An 18,044-nucleotide genomic window follows, 5' to 3' on the forward strand; every position below is an offset into this window, starting at 1 on the left:
TTTAATTAGTACCTTTTTTTTTTTTTTTTTTTTTTTTAAGAGGGAGTCTCGCTCTGTCCCCCAGGCTGGAGTGCAGTGGCCGGATCTCAGCTCACTGCAAGCTCTGCCTCCCGGGTTTACGCCATTCTCCTGCCTCAGCCTCCCGAGTAGCTGGGACTACAGGCGCCCGCCATCTCGCCCGGCTAGTTTTTTTTTTTTTTTTTTTTTTTTAGTAGAGACGGGGTTTCACCATGTTAGCCAGGATGGTCTCGATCTCCTGACTTCGTGATCCGCCCGTCTCGGCCTCCCAAAGTGCTGGGATTACAGGCTTGAGCCACCGCGCCCGGCCAGTACCTTATTTTTAATATTGTACTTTGGCAAAACTTTTACAGTAATAAATGAAATTTTCCTTTTCATTGAGAAAAGCCAAGTTACTGTTGTTTTTGGTTATATAGTTGCATTCCTTCAGGCTGGTAACAGTGTAAGCTAAAGACAAATTGTAAGAGATACTTGCCTCAAGATATTTATATTCTAGAATTACATGATAATGGCCTTACGAATGGTTTCTTCTTTTTTCGATTTTCTTTGAACAATTTTCTATACATTTGCATTACAAAACAGTTGTACAAATATTTCGTATTTATGTGAAAACCAGCTAGAAATCAAGTAGTCTCAACGATACAGTACCTAGAATTCATATTCCTCTGAATCCTCACAGATGTGTATTTTTAGCTGTCCATTAGGCATCTCCAAGGCAAAATTAAATGGAGCTCTTCCTGCTTCTTCCCCCTCTTCCTGAATCTCTGTCTTCATTAATAGTTTAAGAACCCACTTTGCTGCCCAGGTGGAAACCTTGACCGGAAATCTCAGCATCTTCCTTGACTTCCCATCTAACGAATTTCTTGAGTCTATTAATTTTATCTCCAGATTGTTACCCTACGCTGTGTTCTCTCTTGATTTTCCACTACTAGGCTTTATTGTTGACTTGCCCAGATTAGCCACCTAACCAGCCTGCTTGCCATCTGTCCCTCCCTGCTAGTAATCCATCCTTGCTCTGCTCCAGTTTTCTCGGATTGAGTGATTTATTGGCTTCCACACCTCCAGTGGTTTCTTACAGTCTGCAGATTAATCCTAAACTTTCCAGCACGCAGTCTAACCTTTGCAATTGAGCTCAAGCCTGCTCTGCAGTCTTCCTTCTGTGCCCTTGTTCCTCCTAGAGTCTATAACTCAGCTCCACTGAACTTTCCAGTTTCCCCAACCAGACCCACGTTGCTTCCTCTGCCCATTGTGCTTCTCTCCCCTGCTCCCATCATGTCATCCTTGGCGGTGATGATCCAGCTTACACGTGTCCTCACCTGTGCTTACCGGGAGGTTGGTTACTCTGCCCTCTGGAGTTTTCTTTGTAGGCCTCTTTATTTTTACTCACCATGCTTCTGACACCAAATGTGTGATTTTTTTTTCTTATATCAACCAGTTCTCTAACCCTTGAGACACCAATTGTGTGTCCTACATTTCCAGGCCTACAATTTCAGTTCTGACATTAACCACCCTGAGTTTGCATCAGACTCCACAGGTTTAAGGTTTCAGCCCACAAAACTGCCTTCATTTAAGACAGCAGATGCAAACATTGGGTCCCCAGGTTACCCACACTTCTCTCCAACTTGGCTACGAAGTTGCCGGGGGATTTCCACAATCCACCACTCTTTCAGGCCCTGATGCTTTGCTAAAATGATTCACAGAACTCAGGAAGGTACTCTACAATTTCTGGTTTATTATATAGGGTACAACTCAAGAACAGCCAAATACAAGGATTGTTACAGGGCAAGGCTGGAGAGGGTGTAGGTACTGCAGACCACCTAGTCCTCTCAGGGCCTGCTACCCTCCTAGCACCTCAAGGTGTTCATCGTCCCTCCCTAACCCCATCAACTAAGGGTTATGATGGAGGCTCCATTACGTAGCCATAATTGATTAAATCATCGTTCCTTGACAATTGAACTCAAACTCTTCTCTTCTTATGACTGGAGGTAGGCAGGGATGGCTAAAAGTTCCAACCCTGCAATCCTTGCTTGGTCTTTCTGGCATGCGGAGAGCCATGCCGAAGCTATCTTTTAAGGGCCCCCAGCTACCAGTCATCTCTCTGGCATACGAAAAACACTATCACTCTGGAGATACCAGGTATTTCGGGAGCTGTGTTCCAAGAACCAGGGATGAAGACCAAATACTTATTATTTTATTATACCACACCTGTGTTTTAGATCCTCTATTGTAATTGGCTGCATGCCTCCCATCAACCACTCCACTGCGAGTGTTGGGAGGGAAAAGATCATTTCTTACTCAGTTTTGTTTAGTGAACTAACCTCTCCTTGGTATATAATTCAGCTTCTTCTGTTTTGGTTCAGGTATTACGCTATCATTTCTCTACACACTCTCAAACACACACACACACACAGATACCTACACCCCCACACTCATACACATACTATTGCACAGTGTGGTTAAAATTCCACCGATAGATGTATACCCCAGAGACTTGAAAACAGACACACAAATAGATATTCGTATGCAAATGTTCATAGCAGCATTATTCCAGGTAGCCAAAAACTAGAAATTACCCAAGTCTCCATCAGCAGATGAATGGATAAAAAATGGCTATCTATATGACATATATAATGACATATATCATATATATGTATATTATAGATACATTTACTTGTTTGTATGTATCTATGTAGATGACCCTAAATTGCTATCTATTTATACACTAAATCTGGTAACACTGGCCGGGTGTGGTGGCTCACGCCTGTAATCCCAACACTTCGGGAGGCCAAGGTGGGTAGATGGGTTGAGGTCAGGAGTTTGAGACCAGCCCAGTCAATATGGTGAAACCCCATCTCTACTAAAAAATACAAAAATTAGCCAGGCATGGTGGCACATGCCTGTAATCCCAACTACTCAGGAGGCTGAGGCAGGAGAATCACTTGATCCTGGGAAATGGAGATTGCAGTGAGGTAAGAGATAATGCCAGTGCACTCCAGCCTTGGTGACAGAGTGAGGCCCTTTCTCAGAAGAAAGAAAGAAAAGAAAAGAAAGGAAAGAAAGAGAGAGGGAGGGAGGGAGGAAAGGAAGGAAGGAAAGGAAGGAAGGAGGGAGGGAGGGAGGGAAGGAAAGAAAGAGAAGGGAAGCAGGGAGAAAAGAAGGGATTGGAGGGAGGAAGGGAGGGATTTAAATACCATTTATATTATCAGATTTAAAATAATATAATTATTTTTATTTTGAGAGAAAAAACCATATAGTGTTAGATTTATTTCAGACTGTTGGGTTTTTTTTCTTTTTTTTTTAAATTTTTATTGAGACGGGGTCTCTGTCGCCAGGCTGGAGTGCAGTGGCGCGATCTTGGCTCACTGCAACCTCTGCCTCCTGGGTCCAAGCGATTCTCTTGCCTCAGCCTCCCGAGTAGCTGGGACTACAGCCACGTGCCACTACACCTGGCTAATTTTTGTATTTTTAGTGGAGACGGCATTTCACCATGTTGGCCAGGATGGTCTCGATCCCTCCAATTCGTGATCTACCCGCCTCGGCCTCCCGAAGTGCTGGGATTACAAGTGTGGGCCACCACACCTGGCCTCAGACTTATTTTTTAAGCATTTATTTAGGTGTTTTGTTCATGTACTTTTCAATAAATAAAATATGTAAGCATTCACTCCCCTTCCCATAAAGAATTCTTGAAAAATAGTGAAATATGTTTAGTCTAAAGTACATGAAGGCAGAGCAATGCCTCGGATTATCGGTGTTTGAAGCCAAACACTTGAAGCAATAACAACTTTTTTTTTTTTTTTTTTTGGTTTTGTCTTGAACTCCTGGCCTCAAGTGATCTTCCTGCCTCAGCCTCCCAAAGTGCTGAGATTATAGGCATGAGCCACAATATCCATCCTCAAGGAGGTGTTGATATGATAGATTTAAACTTGGATAAAATTTTTGTAGTTTTTAAAAATATTTTTTAGTTGGTACTGTGTACTGTTGAATTTTCAAACCCCATGTAATAACATTACATGAGGATAACCTGTTATCTGTTAGAGTGTAGGAAAGATATGTAAACTTTTTTCCCTTTGATTTTTCAGGTTCTTTATAGAGTTGGAAGCAAGACATCAGAATAATATCTTCATAGATGATATAAGTGACATTGTGGAAAAACACACAGCATCCACATTTGACCCCTATGTGAAATACTGCACAAATGAAGTCTACCAACAAAGAACACTACAAAAATTGTTGTAAGCAATGTTGAATGCTACAGTTTTAATAGTCTAACCTAGTTTTAATTAGTCTACATTGACTGAAATTAATTGATCTTTTGAATTGTATTTAGAAATGCCTTCTGATAGGCTCTTTCCCAGAGGAGAAATGTTTAAGAGCATTCCTTTTAGGGCGAGGGTGTTTAAGTAGAAAAATCTAGTGGGTAGAGAATTTTCTGTCTTATGAAATTATAGTTTGTTCTTGATGTTGTCCTTGTTTATTGTTTCTTTGTTTTTAATTGCTGCAAGACACGGAGGTGGTCCTCACTCCACACTGCTAGTTTTCTGAGCTTTTAACTGGCAATTAAGTGGTTTCCCTGAGGCCTAGAGGGAATTCTTGAGTAGATGGAGCTAGAAGCTAAGATCCAGGGTTTTCTCTACTATTCTAATCTCCATCCGTTCAATTGACAATGATAATGAATTGTTTACAAAAATTGCTGATTATTCCTCCCCTTGGGTAGTTAGGATTGAGGAGAGGAGAGAAGTTCTGACGGAAGGCAATAGAAAAAAATAATGTTCTTGAAGATTTCAGTTATGCAGCAGAAGTCTCAAGTATTAGATTTTCCAACACTTCTTTTTGTCCTTTTTAGGTTACTGAGAGTTTTGATGTGATACATGATGCCATCTGTGTCCTTAAAAGAGTCACCAATTGTTCAGTAATGCCTATGTGTATTTTAAAGAGTCCTGTTTATCACAAGTAGCTGTTTTATAGCACAGTTGTGCACTGCTATAAACCCAGTTTGGGAGCTTAATGGCAGTTATCATTCTCACCCCCTCCTGTGAGTTGTGGCATTTATGACCATAGCATGGAGCTTTGGTCAACTGTGCAATATGTGAGACCCCTGTGGAGGAGTAGGGGTTGAGGATGACTAACTTATGGCTGCTTGGAGAAATAGTCAAAGCCTCCAAGCTGGTGAGAAGGCTGATGATGGCCCCCTTTCTTCACATCTTCATGACATTTTCGTATAGCCAGGGTGGAAAACACACAGCTGCCAACCCCAAATGAGGTTTTTAGTATAAAGCAGGGTTTGTTCGCACAATTGACATTTTGGACTGGATAAGTCTTTGTGGTGGGCTGTCCTATGCATGGTAAGATGCTTAAGGGCATCCCTGGCTTCCATCTGCTGGATGCCAAAAATCTCCCCAGACATTGCAGAAGGTCCCCTGAGGGTAAAACCACACCCATCACTTCCTCACTCCACCACCCTCTGGTGGGAACAGCTGCTATAGGGACAGAGGTTGCTTGTAACTGTTAGAGAATGCAAGTTCATGTCTGAAAACAAGGCCTTGAATTAGAGATAAATTTGAGTTTCATTTTGTTTTGCAGAATTTAAAAAATGTCACTAGGTACTGCTATGCATCCTGTGACTCTTAAAGGTTTTATCTAAATTAGCTTAATGATAACATCATCTGCACTTTCACATGGCAATTAGTAGTTGTGTTTTCAGGGGCTTTGTTGCAGTTGATGAGTTGATGTGATTTCCCCTCCCCCACCCAGATGGAGTCTCGCTCTGTCGCCCAGGCTGGAGTGCAGTGGCACAATCTTGCGTCACTGCAACTTCCACATCCTAGATTCAAGCGATTCTCTTGTCTCAGCCTCCCGAGTAGCTGGGACTACAAGTGCGTGCCACCACACCTGGCTAATGTTTTTGTATTTTTAGTAGAGGCCGGGTTTCATCGTGTTAGCCAGGATGGTCTCGATCTCCTGACCTCGTGATCCACCTGTCTCTGCCTCCCAAAGTTCTGGGATTACAGGCGTGAGCCACTGCGCCTGGCCCACAGTTGATGTGAATTTAAGGTTAGAACCGTGGCTTTCAATTCTAACTGTATGTTAGAAATACTTTGGGGCCTGGAAATGAGCAAATATACAGTGTCCAGAGTCCATCCCAGACTATTTAATCAGAGCCTTTGGAAGGTGAGGTAGGGGACTAGGACCTGAGTTGTTTAAATATACAACTAATTTAGAGTTTTTTAAATATATTTTTTAACTTTCTAAAAAATCTTGTCAAAGCTGTCAGTAAAAGGAAACTTAAAACTTCTCAATTAGAGAAAATGGAAATGAAATGTTACTGTATCATTTCTTTTGCTATTCTGGCATTCTCCCCCTCCCTGCTTTTAGTAGCAGCCTTGAACAAAATTATTTCATTTTCAAAATAACATTTTTTTTAAAAATGACTCTATTGCCACTATCCTGCTTCCTTCTCCCCTCATGGGAGTACAATATCCATCTACCTCCTACCCTCCCTGCCTTGGAAAGTGGCAGTGGAGCTCTACAGAGCTCCTCATGGGATGAAGTGAGGTAAGAGAGTGAGAGATGGGGGGGACAAGAATGTCAGATTTAACATTAGAAAATTTAGGTTTGAGGCCGGGCACAGTGGCTCATGCCTGTAATCCCACCACTTCGGGAGGCCGAGGCAGATGGATTACTTGAAACCAGGAGTTCAAGACTACCCTGGCCAACATGACGAAACCCTGTCTCTACTAAAGATACAAAAATTAGCTGGGCGTCATGGCGCACACTGGTAATCCCAGCTACTCGTGAGGCTGAGGCATAGAATCGCTTAAACCTGGGAGGCTGCAGTGAGCCAAGATCGTGCCACTGCACTCCAGCCCGGGTGACAGAGCAAGACTCCATCTCAAAAAAAACCAAACAAACCTGGGTTTGACTTCTGTCTTTGCCAGTTACTAAGTCATATTTACTTGGTGAGGTAGGGACCTTTCTGCATTCCATTTTCTTACTGGAATCCCTATCTGGCCTTCCTTAAAAGTTATGTAGGTGGTTCCACATGAAAGAATATATGTCACAGTATCTTGCTAAGTTTCATTGAAATGTTATAGCAGGATGAATATTTTTCTTACATTAACAGGAGAAAAAGAGGAATATTTTGACTGATGTGATCAAAAGGTTGTCTGTCTCAGAAAGAGGATCTTTGTGGCCTAAAGCCTCTGAAATCCAGTCTAACTGTTAATTTCTTATATCATTGTCTAGGACTAGAGAAGTGGCTTAAAACATATTATTTATGATCTTATTAATTTTATGTGTTTATAGATGATCAGATGTAAGACCTAGTCTGTATACTGATTTATGACCCATATATTCACCATTATGATACCATGGCTTCTTCATTTGCTTACCTTCCACTTGTATAAATTTCTAACTCATACATGTTTTGCCTTGTTGTTAATACTGTTATGTGAAATCCACATCTTATTATATTCAGCCTCGAATATGAAAGGCAGACAAGCCATTCATATTTGCCTGTGTAATTATGTGCTTATGATGTTTTCATATAGTTTAAAATAGTAGATGCCATTTGGATTTATCACAGTATCTTTTTAATACATTTTTACTTGCTGCTTAATTTGAGGAGGACATATTTTGAAGTTTCTCTTTTCTGTGTTTTCCCTCAGAGCTACCAATCCATCCTTTAAGGAAGTATTGTCAAGGATTGAGTCCCATGAAGACTGTAGGAACTTACCCATGATCTCTTTTCTCATTCTCCCCATGCAGAGGGTGACCCGCCTTCCCCTGCTGATGGATGTAAGACATGACAGTGGCTTTTTCCTCTGTGGATAGCTGTGCTTCTCTAAATCTGATTAAGAAAATTATTCTTATTCCACTTAAATTGATGCATATTTAAAGGTCTAAAAATCCCCCAATTAAGCGAGAAGGTGGTATTTGTTCGGAAAATCTCACCTGTGTCTGATATCTCTGGAAATTATCTTTCATTTAGGCTTCTGTGGTCATTCTGAAGAAATTGGATCTCATCGCCCACTTACTCAGCAGTTTTTGAAATAGGAAGAGTTGTGGCTTCTTTATGTCAGGAGGCCTGGATTCCAATTCTAGCTAAGCCATTAGGCATGTGACCTTGAGCAACTCAGTCTCTTTGGGCCTAAGATTCCTCAGACTGATCACTGAGATCCCTTCATCTATAATGTTCCAAGGTGCCCTGGGGCTTCTATTTCATACAGGAATGAGTGTCTCTTCAGCATGACAAGGCTTAGTATTGCCTGTATTATCATTGTGCAAAGTGAGTGAGGAAAGCCCAGCATCTTTCTTGTGTTAGGCAGCATTCATGAAGAAAGCAAGTGTTTGACTTTGAATAATGGCAAGACATGACTGGGAAGAGTGAGTGGAATCTGCCTAGTAGTACCTGCAGCTGGAAAGACAGGTAGGCTATGGGCAGGAGAGCCTGCTACTGGCTGCACTGGACCTGCTAGAGCAGCAAAAGAGAAAAACAGGGTGGCTTGACACAGGTGCCATCCCAGCAGTGGACCACAGAGTGTCTTTTTGATCTAATTAGAAAATATTTTGTTACAATCCTACTTTAAAATTGGATCATAATGTTGATATAAGGTCAACTTTTACATACCTGATTTTACTGATTAAAGTAAAATATATATTAAAATTATGATTAAGGTTACAAAGTAAATTTCACCTCTGTTTCCCATTGTAAATTCTAAAACATATTCTTTAAAAATGCTGAAATTTTGAAATGTGTAAAAGCATGAGATCATGAGCATTTAGCTGACTGCTGCAGTTTTGGAGAGGTTTTGTCAGTTATTTCAGGATTCACAGCACCTTGTGCTCCTCAAGTTCACCTTGTTCTACCACCTTTACACCTTCTCCACCCATCTCCTGTAATTCAGGAACTTCCCTCCTGAGTGCATTTTGGGAAGCTTGCGGTTTTGAACATTTCACTTTCTGATTTTTTTTTTTGAAATCAGTATTTATCGTGTTTAAAGATAGAATGCTGCTAAGTTATCAAAATCAAATTTTGGCTTAAGAAGGAAACTTTGGTCCATGTAAGGAAATATTATTTCAAACGTGACTGTTTTTTTAAACAAGAAGTGAGTGCTTTGTAAATATAACATTTCTTGTAATGTTAGACTTTGGAATTTTCAGATTATTTTTCTTCTTCTGAAAATGCATTTTATTCCTCTTTGAGAATTGAAATAAAAGAACAAAAATAAATGAAATGCATTTTAAACATGTTTTCCAGATTTTATATATGCTATGATCGCCAAGCCTTTTATAGCCTCTTTAAATTTGAGAAATTTACTTGTATAGAATGGGACTCCAAAATCTAACACATTATGTTATACAGTGTTGGAGATTCATGCCATGATTGCTCAGTAGGCTTTAAGCTTTTTTTAAGCCACAGACCCCATTGAGATTCTGAGTAAAGCTATAGCTTTTCTTCCCAGAGAGTTTGTATATGCACAGAATTTTACATAAAATATCAATATATGGAGTCCAGCTACGGATGCCTGCTCTCAGGGACATAAACCAGTATTTTTCATGCTGCTTTCATACCCATTAGTGGGTCATAAAACTGATTTTTGAATTATGAGCGTATGTACATTGCTCATAAAGTGGTTAAATATTGTTTCATAAAATTCTGGTTCATTTGTGTGTGCATGTGTGCTGGTTGCAGTGTAAAAGTATTTCTTACAGTAGGTCGTAGTCAAAAAATACAAGAACCTCCACAGATGGTGCGTTCTGTGTTTCTCACATAGCACATAGTTAAAAATCTTGATGCCTGACTTTCAGATGGTTTGGCTTGGTGCTTCTGTACATTTAAGGGACCAGTGACTTGCTAGTCCCCAGCTACTTTCTACCTCTGCCTGATGCCTGTTCCTGTAATCTGTTTCTCATGTGTGGAAATCTGGCCATTTAGGCAGAATATAAATGTACTTAAAGTAGTGTCTTTTCAATTTTACCTCATTTGAAAATTCAATTAAGCTTGTTAATTAAAATAAACAGTTTCAATAATTAAATTGGTTCTTTGGACTTTGAATGTGTGTGTATAGCTTTAAAGTTATAGGTAATTAAATTTACTGGGAATTGACCCTCTTTGACCTTGATTTTGCTATCTCAAATGAAATTTCTCTGTATAAATATATCACAGAAAACCTAGCAGGCTCTTTTTCCCTTGCTCATTTTTTTTTTTTTTGGTTGGTTGGTTGTTATTTCTTTGAGACTCTGTCACCCAGGAGTGCAAAAAGTGATCTCGGCTCACTGCGACCTTCACCTCCTGGGCTCAAGTGACCCTCCCACCTTAGCCTCCTGAGTGGCTGGGACCACAGGTGCACACCACCATGCCTGGATAATTTTTTTTTTTGGTATTTTTGTAGAGATGGAGTTTCTCCATATTGCCCTGGCTGGTCTTGAACTCCTGGACTCAAGCATTCTGCCCATGTTGGCCTCCCAAAGTGCTGGAATTACAGATATGAGCCACTGTGCCCGGCTGTTCTTTTCATTCAAAATGTATCATCTACAAATATAATTGCCTCTAATAACAATGATTATAATGGTGATAATTAGAGTAACTCTTATTTATTGAGGGCGTACCGTATGCCAGGCACTCATAAAGAACTTTACATAAATTATCATTAACACTTCTAACAACCTTGTGATGTATTTGGCATCACCCCAGTTTTACAGATGAGGAAAGAGAGGGTTATAAAGACGTGACTTGCCCAAGGTTGCATAACTAGTAAAGGGCAGACCTGGGATTTGAAGCCAGGGTGCCCACCTCTGAATTCTATCTTCTTACTTAACCATTCCCTGGATAGACTTGGATCCTGTGTTTAAAGATTATTTCCTGGTTTTAACATTGGGTTTTAATATTATCCTCATACTCATCCATGATACCATGTTTGGCATCGTTTGCTATGAGTAAGAGGATATGGCTGGACATTGGTTTTATTTTACTTAATAAAATAAATCAATAAATTTTGTTCACCTTTATTTCATTACAGACTATCTGTCAAAAAACACCTAAGGACTCTCCGAAGTATGAAGTCTGCAAAAGAGCCTTGAAGGAAGTAAGCAAGGTAACTGTTGGGTGACAGTTTATTTGTGAGACAGGAAACCATTCAGTTGTCTCAGAACAAAGTGTGTCTTGGCTTGATGCTGAAAACTGGTAGAGTCTCATGGCCATTTGCACAGCATTCTTTAGGTAGTTGCAAAACAAAATAATATTTGCTATACTCAGTGAAGTTGGTATTTTTGCTGTTTCAGACAGTTTTGCTTTAAGGGCCTACAGATACCTCATTTTCTTTTGGTGGCTGAATGGCTGTTGATTCATTTCTTGTTCAGTAAGTGGTTATTGAGTATCAACTACTGTGCCAAGAATGATGCCACTTCTTGGAAATGCAGTGATGAGTGAGACACGTGTGCTCACTGCGCTCATGGAATGTGCAGTGGAAAGAGGAAGGCAGACATTAAAATAGAGTTACAATGAAGGTGGTGGGTGACGTGCTAGGGAAGTCCACAGTGGTGTCTAAGCTGAGACCTAACCCAGGTGTGGCTCTGAGCCCAGGATTGTGGGAAGAGTGTGTCTCAGGTATGTGTAGAGATCCAAAGGCAAGAAGATATTGGAGATTTTGAAGAACTGGAATGTTCTCTGTGTAGCTAGAACGCAATCTGAGAGACAGCACTGGGGAACCAGCTATGTGGGGCCTTGTTACACATGCTAGGCTGTTGGGGGCCTAATCCTAAGATGATGTAGAGGCGAAATTCATGTATTATGAAGATGATAGTGGGGATGGGGCCACTTCCGAGGCCAGTGGTAGTTGATGAGCAAGGGATGGCAGTGGCCTCTATTGACATGATGGTAAGGTGGTGAGAGGTCTGCCTGTATACTGGGGAGGCAGACTTGGGGACTGATTGGATGAGCACATTTCAGAACAGAAGTCAAGGACTATGGTCTGTGGCTTGGACGGCAAGGTGGATGCTCTTCTTCATCTACAATAGAAACATAGGGAGAGTGGGTAAGTTCCATTTGGGTCGCATTGTCATTGAGATTCCTATAGAACATCCAAGTTGGCTAAATAAACAAGTCAGAAGCCCAGAGAGGAGACCTGGAGACATGGATTTGGGAATCATCAGCATATGGACAATAGTTGGAGCTGGGAGAGTGGATGAGGTTACCTAGGGAGACTATATGGAATGAGAAGGGTAGTGAGCCTGAGGAATGACCATGAGGAATGCTAGCGTTCACAGTCTTATTTAGGGAAAAGAAGCCAGTGGAGGAAACTAAAAAAAAACAAAAAAAAGATCAAAACAAAGTAAAACATACTAGAGAAGAAGGGAAACTGTAATAGCTTGGCAAATGGCAGATAATTTGGTGGTTAACTCTGTTGAATGCTCCTGAAAGATAAAGTGAGATAATGATTGAAGCTATCCTTGGGTTTATCGTCAGGTAGGTTATATACTGGGGTTGGGGGATGGGGCAGGAAACCTGAGCTGAGTGTATGGAGAAATGAGAGGGAGGTGTGAATGTGCAGCCAGCCAGCAGTGGTAGCTGACTGTCTAAGATTCGGGGAGTGGAAAGAGAAAGAGCTGTGGCTGAAAGGGAAGTGAGAGAGGGTCTTTGTTAGTGTATTTGTTTAAAGATTAGAAAAATGTAGGTAGAGTTAGCTACTAATAGAAATATCTAGCTGAGAGGAAGCAATAGAATATATAAGTATCACTGAGGATGTTGTATGAGGTTGGCACAGAGGAGCAAAGATAATGGTAGCATCAGAAGCTTCCTAAATGTCTCCAGTTACATAGCCCTATATGAATTGGGTATGGCTTTGTACCACTTTACTATGAAGTACTGTTTCTTTTAGTCAACTTTACATCGAGTCACCATTTTACTTATCCTCATCCTTGCCAATAATAATTACAAAATCATGGGTTTTATTAGCTAGTTGTTTATTTTTCTAACATATAGTTTTGTATTAAAAGTAAGTGCATCTGTGAGCTTAAATTCATCTCTTCATCCCATCAGTGGTCTGCACACCTGTTTTGGGAACACTAAGTAAAGAAAGCCTGACAAGTGAGAAGTTACATAAGGTATTACTGCCAGTGGCGCTTCCTGCAAGACCTCAAGCCCTATGCTGTCTTCCTAGGGGAGGGTGAGGGAGGGAAACGGGGAAGGTTTTTAAGAGAAACTACTAGAGAAGTTCTAGTCTTGGACATAAATGATATTTTGACAAATTTTGCCTGATTGTTACTAAGAAACTGAAGAAAAAGAATTTGCACAGAGAAAAAAATAGGAAGGTACTTGTAAATTGGCTATTGAATTAAACCTGAAATTGTGATTATTTTTTCTTTTTTTTTTTTTTTGAGACGAGTCTCGCTCTGTCCCCCGGGGCTTGGATGCAGTGGCCGGATCTCAGCTCACTGTAAGCCTCCGCCCTCCTGGGTTTACCGCCATTCTCCTGCCCAGTCTCACCGAGTAGCTGGGACTACAGGCGCATGCCCACCCTCGCTCCGGCTAGTTTTTTGTTTTTGTATTTTTTAGTAGAGACGGGGTTTCACCGTGTTACCAGGATGGTCTAGATCTCGTGGACCTCGTGATACCGCCCGTCTCGGCCTCCCCAAAGTGCTGGGATTACAGGCTTGAGCCACCGCGCACCGGGCCGTTACTTCTTTTTTCAACGGAATTTTACATCTTAGTTACAGTAGATGACTACATTCCTTCAGGCATCTCTTGTTCACTTGATTTCATACTGATACTTTCAGGAAAGGCTTGGCAAAAATGTAATAGACCAGTGAATTGCTTTACTTTGATACTATAAGTATACAAAAGGCTATCATGTGAAGAGGTATCACTCCAATGACTTGCTTTCTCTGAAGGGCATCATACCTTTCTCTCTATTGAGAATGAGTCATGAATATTAGAATTATTCCTTCAGTCTCCCAGTGTTATAGGGAAGTTGAAATCAACATAGTCAGCTGAAGAATTAATCTTCTTTTTTATTTGTAAAGGTTACTGATGAGGTTTTATAGATTCTGGGAAAACAATTGAATATTTTCAGTAGAAAGAGTATGCATAGAGAGCATTTATGGTTCAGAATGAAAATGTAGAACTACATTTGTTTGCTTTATCTAAAATCAGAGAAATTGGGAGTTCCCAGTATTTTATTTTAGAGAGTTAAATTTGGTATGTTGAGGCCCAAGATTTTAGAACTAGATGCTGCCTTAATCTCTTGGGTAAGTGTCTCTAGGTAGTTACTCATTCTTGGAAAAAAAGAGTCATACCTTTTTGGTAATTAAAATAATGCAGTTTATTTGCAAGATGCAAATAATACTTCGCTGAAATTGCTCATGCATGTTGCTGAAAAAGCTGTGACAATTTCTTTAATTTGGGGCCTTGGAAAGACTTATTGACCTCATCAAACAACTTAAAAACAAGAACAACATTTCTGTAAAATGAAAAATGTGCTTACCTCCTGATTGTCTGTTAACATGCGGGGGGTGGGGAGATATTTTAGGGAATCTGATAATTTCTATAGGATTCTGATAATTCATGTCATCCAGAGTGATATGTACTGTGTAAGGAATAGTGATCAAGAGATGGTCTTATGCCAAATGAATCTTCCCTGTTATTTCCTTCTGTTTACTCTCCCATGGAAAGAGAATGTCTGCTTTAACTCTGACCTCATCAAAATTCTATTTAGAGTTGGAGATAGTGTTATGTTATGAGCTTTTGTCCCAGAGGCAAAATAGTCAAGCTCTATTTAATCGTTTACTGTAACATACTGCTTCATCCATTTACAAAGAAGTACATGTGTATGACAAATGGTCAACAAACGTGAAAAAATGCTCAACATCACTAACTGTAAATGCAAATTAAAACCACAATGAGGTACCAACTTACTCCTGCAAAGATGGCCATAATTTAAAAATAAAAAAATAATAGATGTTGGCATGGATGTGGTGAAAAGGAGATACCTTTACTCTGATGGTGGGAATGTAAACTAGTACAACCAGTATGGAAAACAGTATGGAGATTCCTTAAAGAACTAAAAGTAGAGCTACCATTCAATCCAGCAGTCCCACTGCTGGGTATCTACCCAAAGGAAAAGAAGTCATTACGTGAAAAAGACACTTGCACACTCATGTTTATAGTAGCACAATTTGCAGTTGGAAAAATATGGAACTAATCCAAATGTCCATCAACCAATGAGTGGGTAAAGGAAATGTGGTATATATACACCATGGAATACTACTCAGCTGTGAAAAGAAACAAAATAATGACATTTGCAGCAACTTGGATGGAGTTGGAGACCATTATTCTAAGTGTAGTAACTCAGGAATGGAAAACCAATTATCTTATGTTCTCACTTATAAGTGGGAGGTAAACTATGAAGATGCAAAGCCATAAGAATGATATAATAGACTTTGGGGATTTGGGGAGAAGAGGGGAGAGGGAGATGGGATAAAGGAGTACACATTGGGCGTAGTGTACACTGCTCAGGTGAAGGGTACACCAAAATCTCATAAATCACCACTAAATAAATTCTCATGTAGTCGAAAACCACCTGTTCCCTGAAAAGTATTGAAATAGTTTTTTATAGATAAGTAGATATGAAAATATTTTTATTATTTTATTATTTAATTGTGTGGGTACATCGTAGGTACATATATTTATGAGGTACATGAGATATTTTGATATAGGCATGCAGTGTGAAATAAGTACATCATGGGAAGACAGTGTGGCAATTCCTCAAGGATCTGGAACTAGAAATACCATTTGACCCCACCATCTCATTACTGGGTATATACCCAAAGGATTATAAATCATGCTTCTATGAAGACACATGCACACGTGTGTTTACTCCTACACAATTCACAATAGCAAAAACTTGAAACCAACCCAAATATCCATCAATGATAGACTGGATTAAGAAAATGTGGCACATATACACCATGGAATACTATGCAGCCATAAAAAAGGATGAGTTCATGTCCTTTGTAGGGACATGGATGAAGCTGGAAACCATCATTCTGAGCAAACTTTCGCAAGGACAGAAAACCAAACACCACATGTTCTCACTCATAGGTGGGAATTGAACAACGGGAACACTTGAACACAGGGTGGGGAACATCACACACCAGGGCCTGTTGTGGGGAGGGAGGAGGGGGGAGGGATAGCATTAGGAGATATAACTAATGTAAATGACGAGTTAATTGGTGCAACACACCAACATGGCACATGTATACATATGTAACAAACCTGCACGTTGTGCACATGTACCCTAGAACTTAAAGTATTAAAAAAAAAAAATCATGGAGAATGGGGTATCCATCCCCTCAAGCATTTATTTTTTGAATTAAAAATAATTCAGTTAAACTCTTCATTTTAAAATGTAGGGGGTTATTATTGACTATTGTCACCCTGTTGTGCTATTTTATAGATCATATAGTAGGTCCTATTCATTTTTTTTTTTGTACCCATTAACCATCCCCACCTCCTCCCCAGCCCCCGACTACCCTTCCTAGCCTCCAGTAAGCATCATTCTACTCTCCATAAGTTCATTTAAAAAATTTTTTTAATCCCACAAATGAGAACATGTAATGTTTGCCTTTCTGTGTCTGGCTTATTTCATTTAACATAATGATCTCCTGTTATAGCTATGTTGTTGCAAATGACTGGATATCATTCTTTTTCATGGTTGCATGATACTCCGTTGTGTATATGTACTACATTTTCTTTATTCATTCATCTATTGATGGACACTTAGGTTGCTTCAAGATCTTAGCTATTGTAGACAGTACTGCAGCAAACATAGAAGTCCAGATATCTCTTTGATATACTGATTTCCTTTCTTTTGGGTATATACCCAGCAGTAGGATTTCTGAATCATATAGTAATCAATTTTTAGTTTTTAAAGGAACCTCCAAACTGTATTCCATTGTGGTTGTATTAATTTACATGCTCACTATCAGTGTATGAGGGTTGCCTTTTCTCCACAGCCTTGCCAGCATTTATTATTGCCTGTCTTTTGGATATAAGCCATTTTAACTGGAATAAGATAATATCTCATTGTAGTTTTGATTTGCATTTTGCTAATGATCAGTGATGTTGAGGACCTTTTCATATGCCTGTTTGCCATGTGTGTGTCTTCTTTTGAAAAATGTCTATTCAAATCTTTGCACATTTTTGATTGGATTGTTAGATTTTTTCCTATAGAGTTGTTTGAACTTCTTATATATTCTGGTTATTAATCCTTTGTCAGATGGGTAGCTTGCACATATTTTTCTTCTATTCTGGGGGTTTTCTCTTCACTTTATTGACTCTATACTTTGCAGAAGACTTTTAACTTGATGTGATCCCGTTTGTCCATTTTTACTTTGGTTGCCTGTGGTTGTAGGGTATTTTCAAGGAATTTTGCCCAGACCAATGTCCTAGAGATTCTCCCCAACATTTTCTTATAGTAGTTTCATAGTTTGAGGTCTTAGATTTAAGTATTTACTCCATTTTGATTTGATTTTTGTATATAGTAAGAGATAGGGGTATAGTTTTATTCTTCTGTGTATGGATTTTCAGTTTTCCCAGCACCGTTATTAGATTGTCTTTTCCTCAGTGTATGTTCTTGGTACTCATGTCATAAATGAGTTCACTGTAGGTGTGTGGATTTGTTTTTAAGTTCTTTTTTACTGCTTCTCTGGCCTATGTGTCTGTTTTTATGCCAGTGCCATGCTGTCTTGGTTATTATAACTCTGTAGTATAATTTGAAGTCAGGTAAAGTGATTCTTCCAATGTTGTTCTTTTTGCTTAGGATGGCTGTGGCCATTGTGGGTCTTTCGTGGTTTCATATAAATTTTAGGATTTTTTATATTTTTGTAAAGAATGTCATTAGTACTTTGATAGGGTTTACATTTAATCTGTAGATTTCTTTGTGTAGTGTGGACATTTTAATAATTTTTTATTATTATATAAAATAATAATATTTTATTATAAATAATATCACATAATTTATAATAATTTA

The 18,044-nt window shown here is 39.5% G+C and overlaps 1 protein-coding gene across 1 annotated transcript in view; it reads left to right on the plus strand.

Annotated features, from left to right (window-relative positions):
• The window catches only part of ARHGEF26 (Rho guanine nucleotide exchange factor 26), a 141,094-nt gene that overhangs the window by 68,079 nt on the left and 54,971 nt on the right, over nt 1-18,044 (plus strand). The window contains exons 7-9 of the mRNA XM_017880260.1: nt 4,098-4,250; nt 7,683-7,812; nt 11,037-11,111. Of these exons, the coding sequence (XP_017735749.1) occupies nt 4,098-4,250; nt 7,683-7,812; nt 11,037-11,111 (358 nt within the window). The remainder of the gene's footprint in view (nt 1-4,097; nt 4,251-7,682; nt 7,813-11,036; nt 11,112-18,044) is intronic.

This window comes from Rhinopithecus bieti, unplaced genomic scaffold (genome assembly GCF_001698545.2).
Source record: "Rhinopithecus bieti isolate Rb0 unplaced genomic scaffold, ASM169854v2 scaffold_12013, whole genome shotgun sequence".
Classification (NCBI taxonomy): domain Eukaryota; kingdom Metazoa; phylum Chordata; class Mammalia; order Primates; family Cercopithecidae; genus Rhinopithecus; species Rhinopithecus bieti.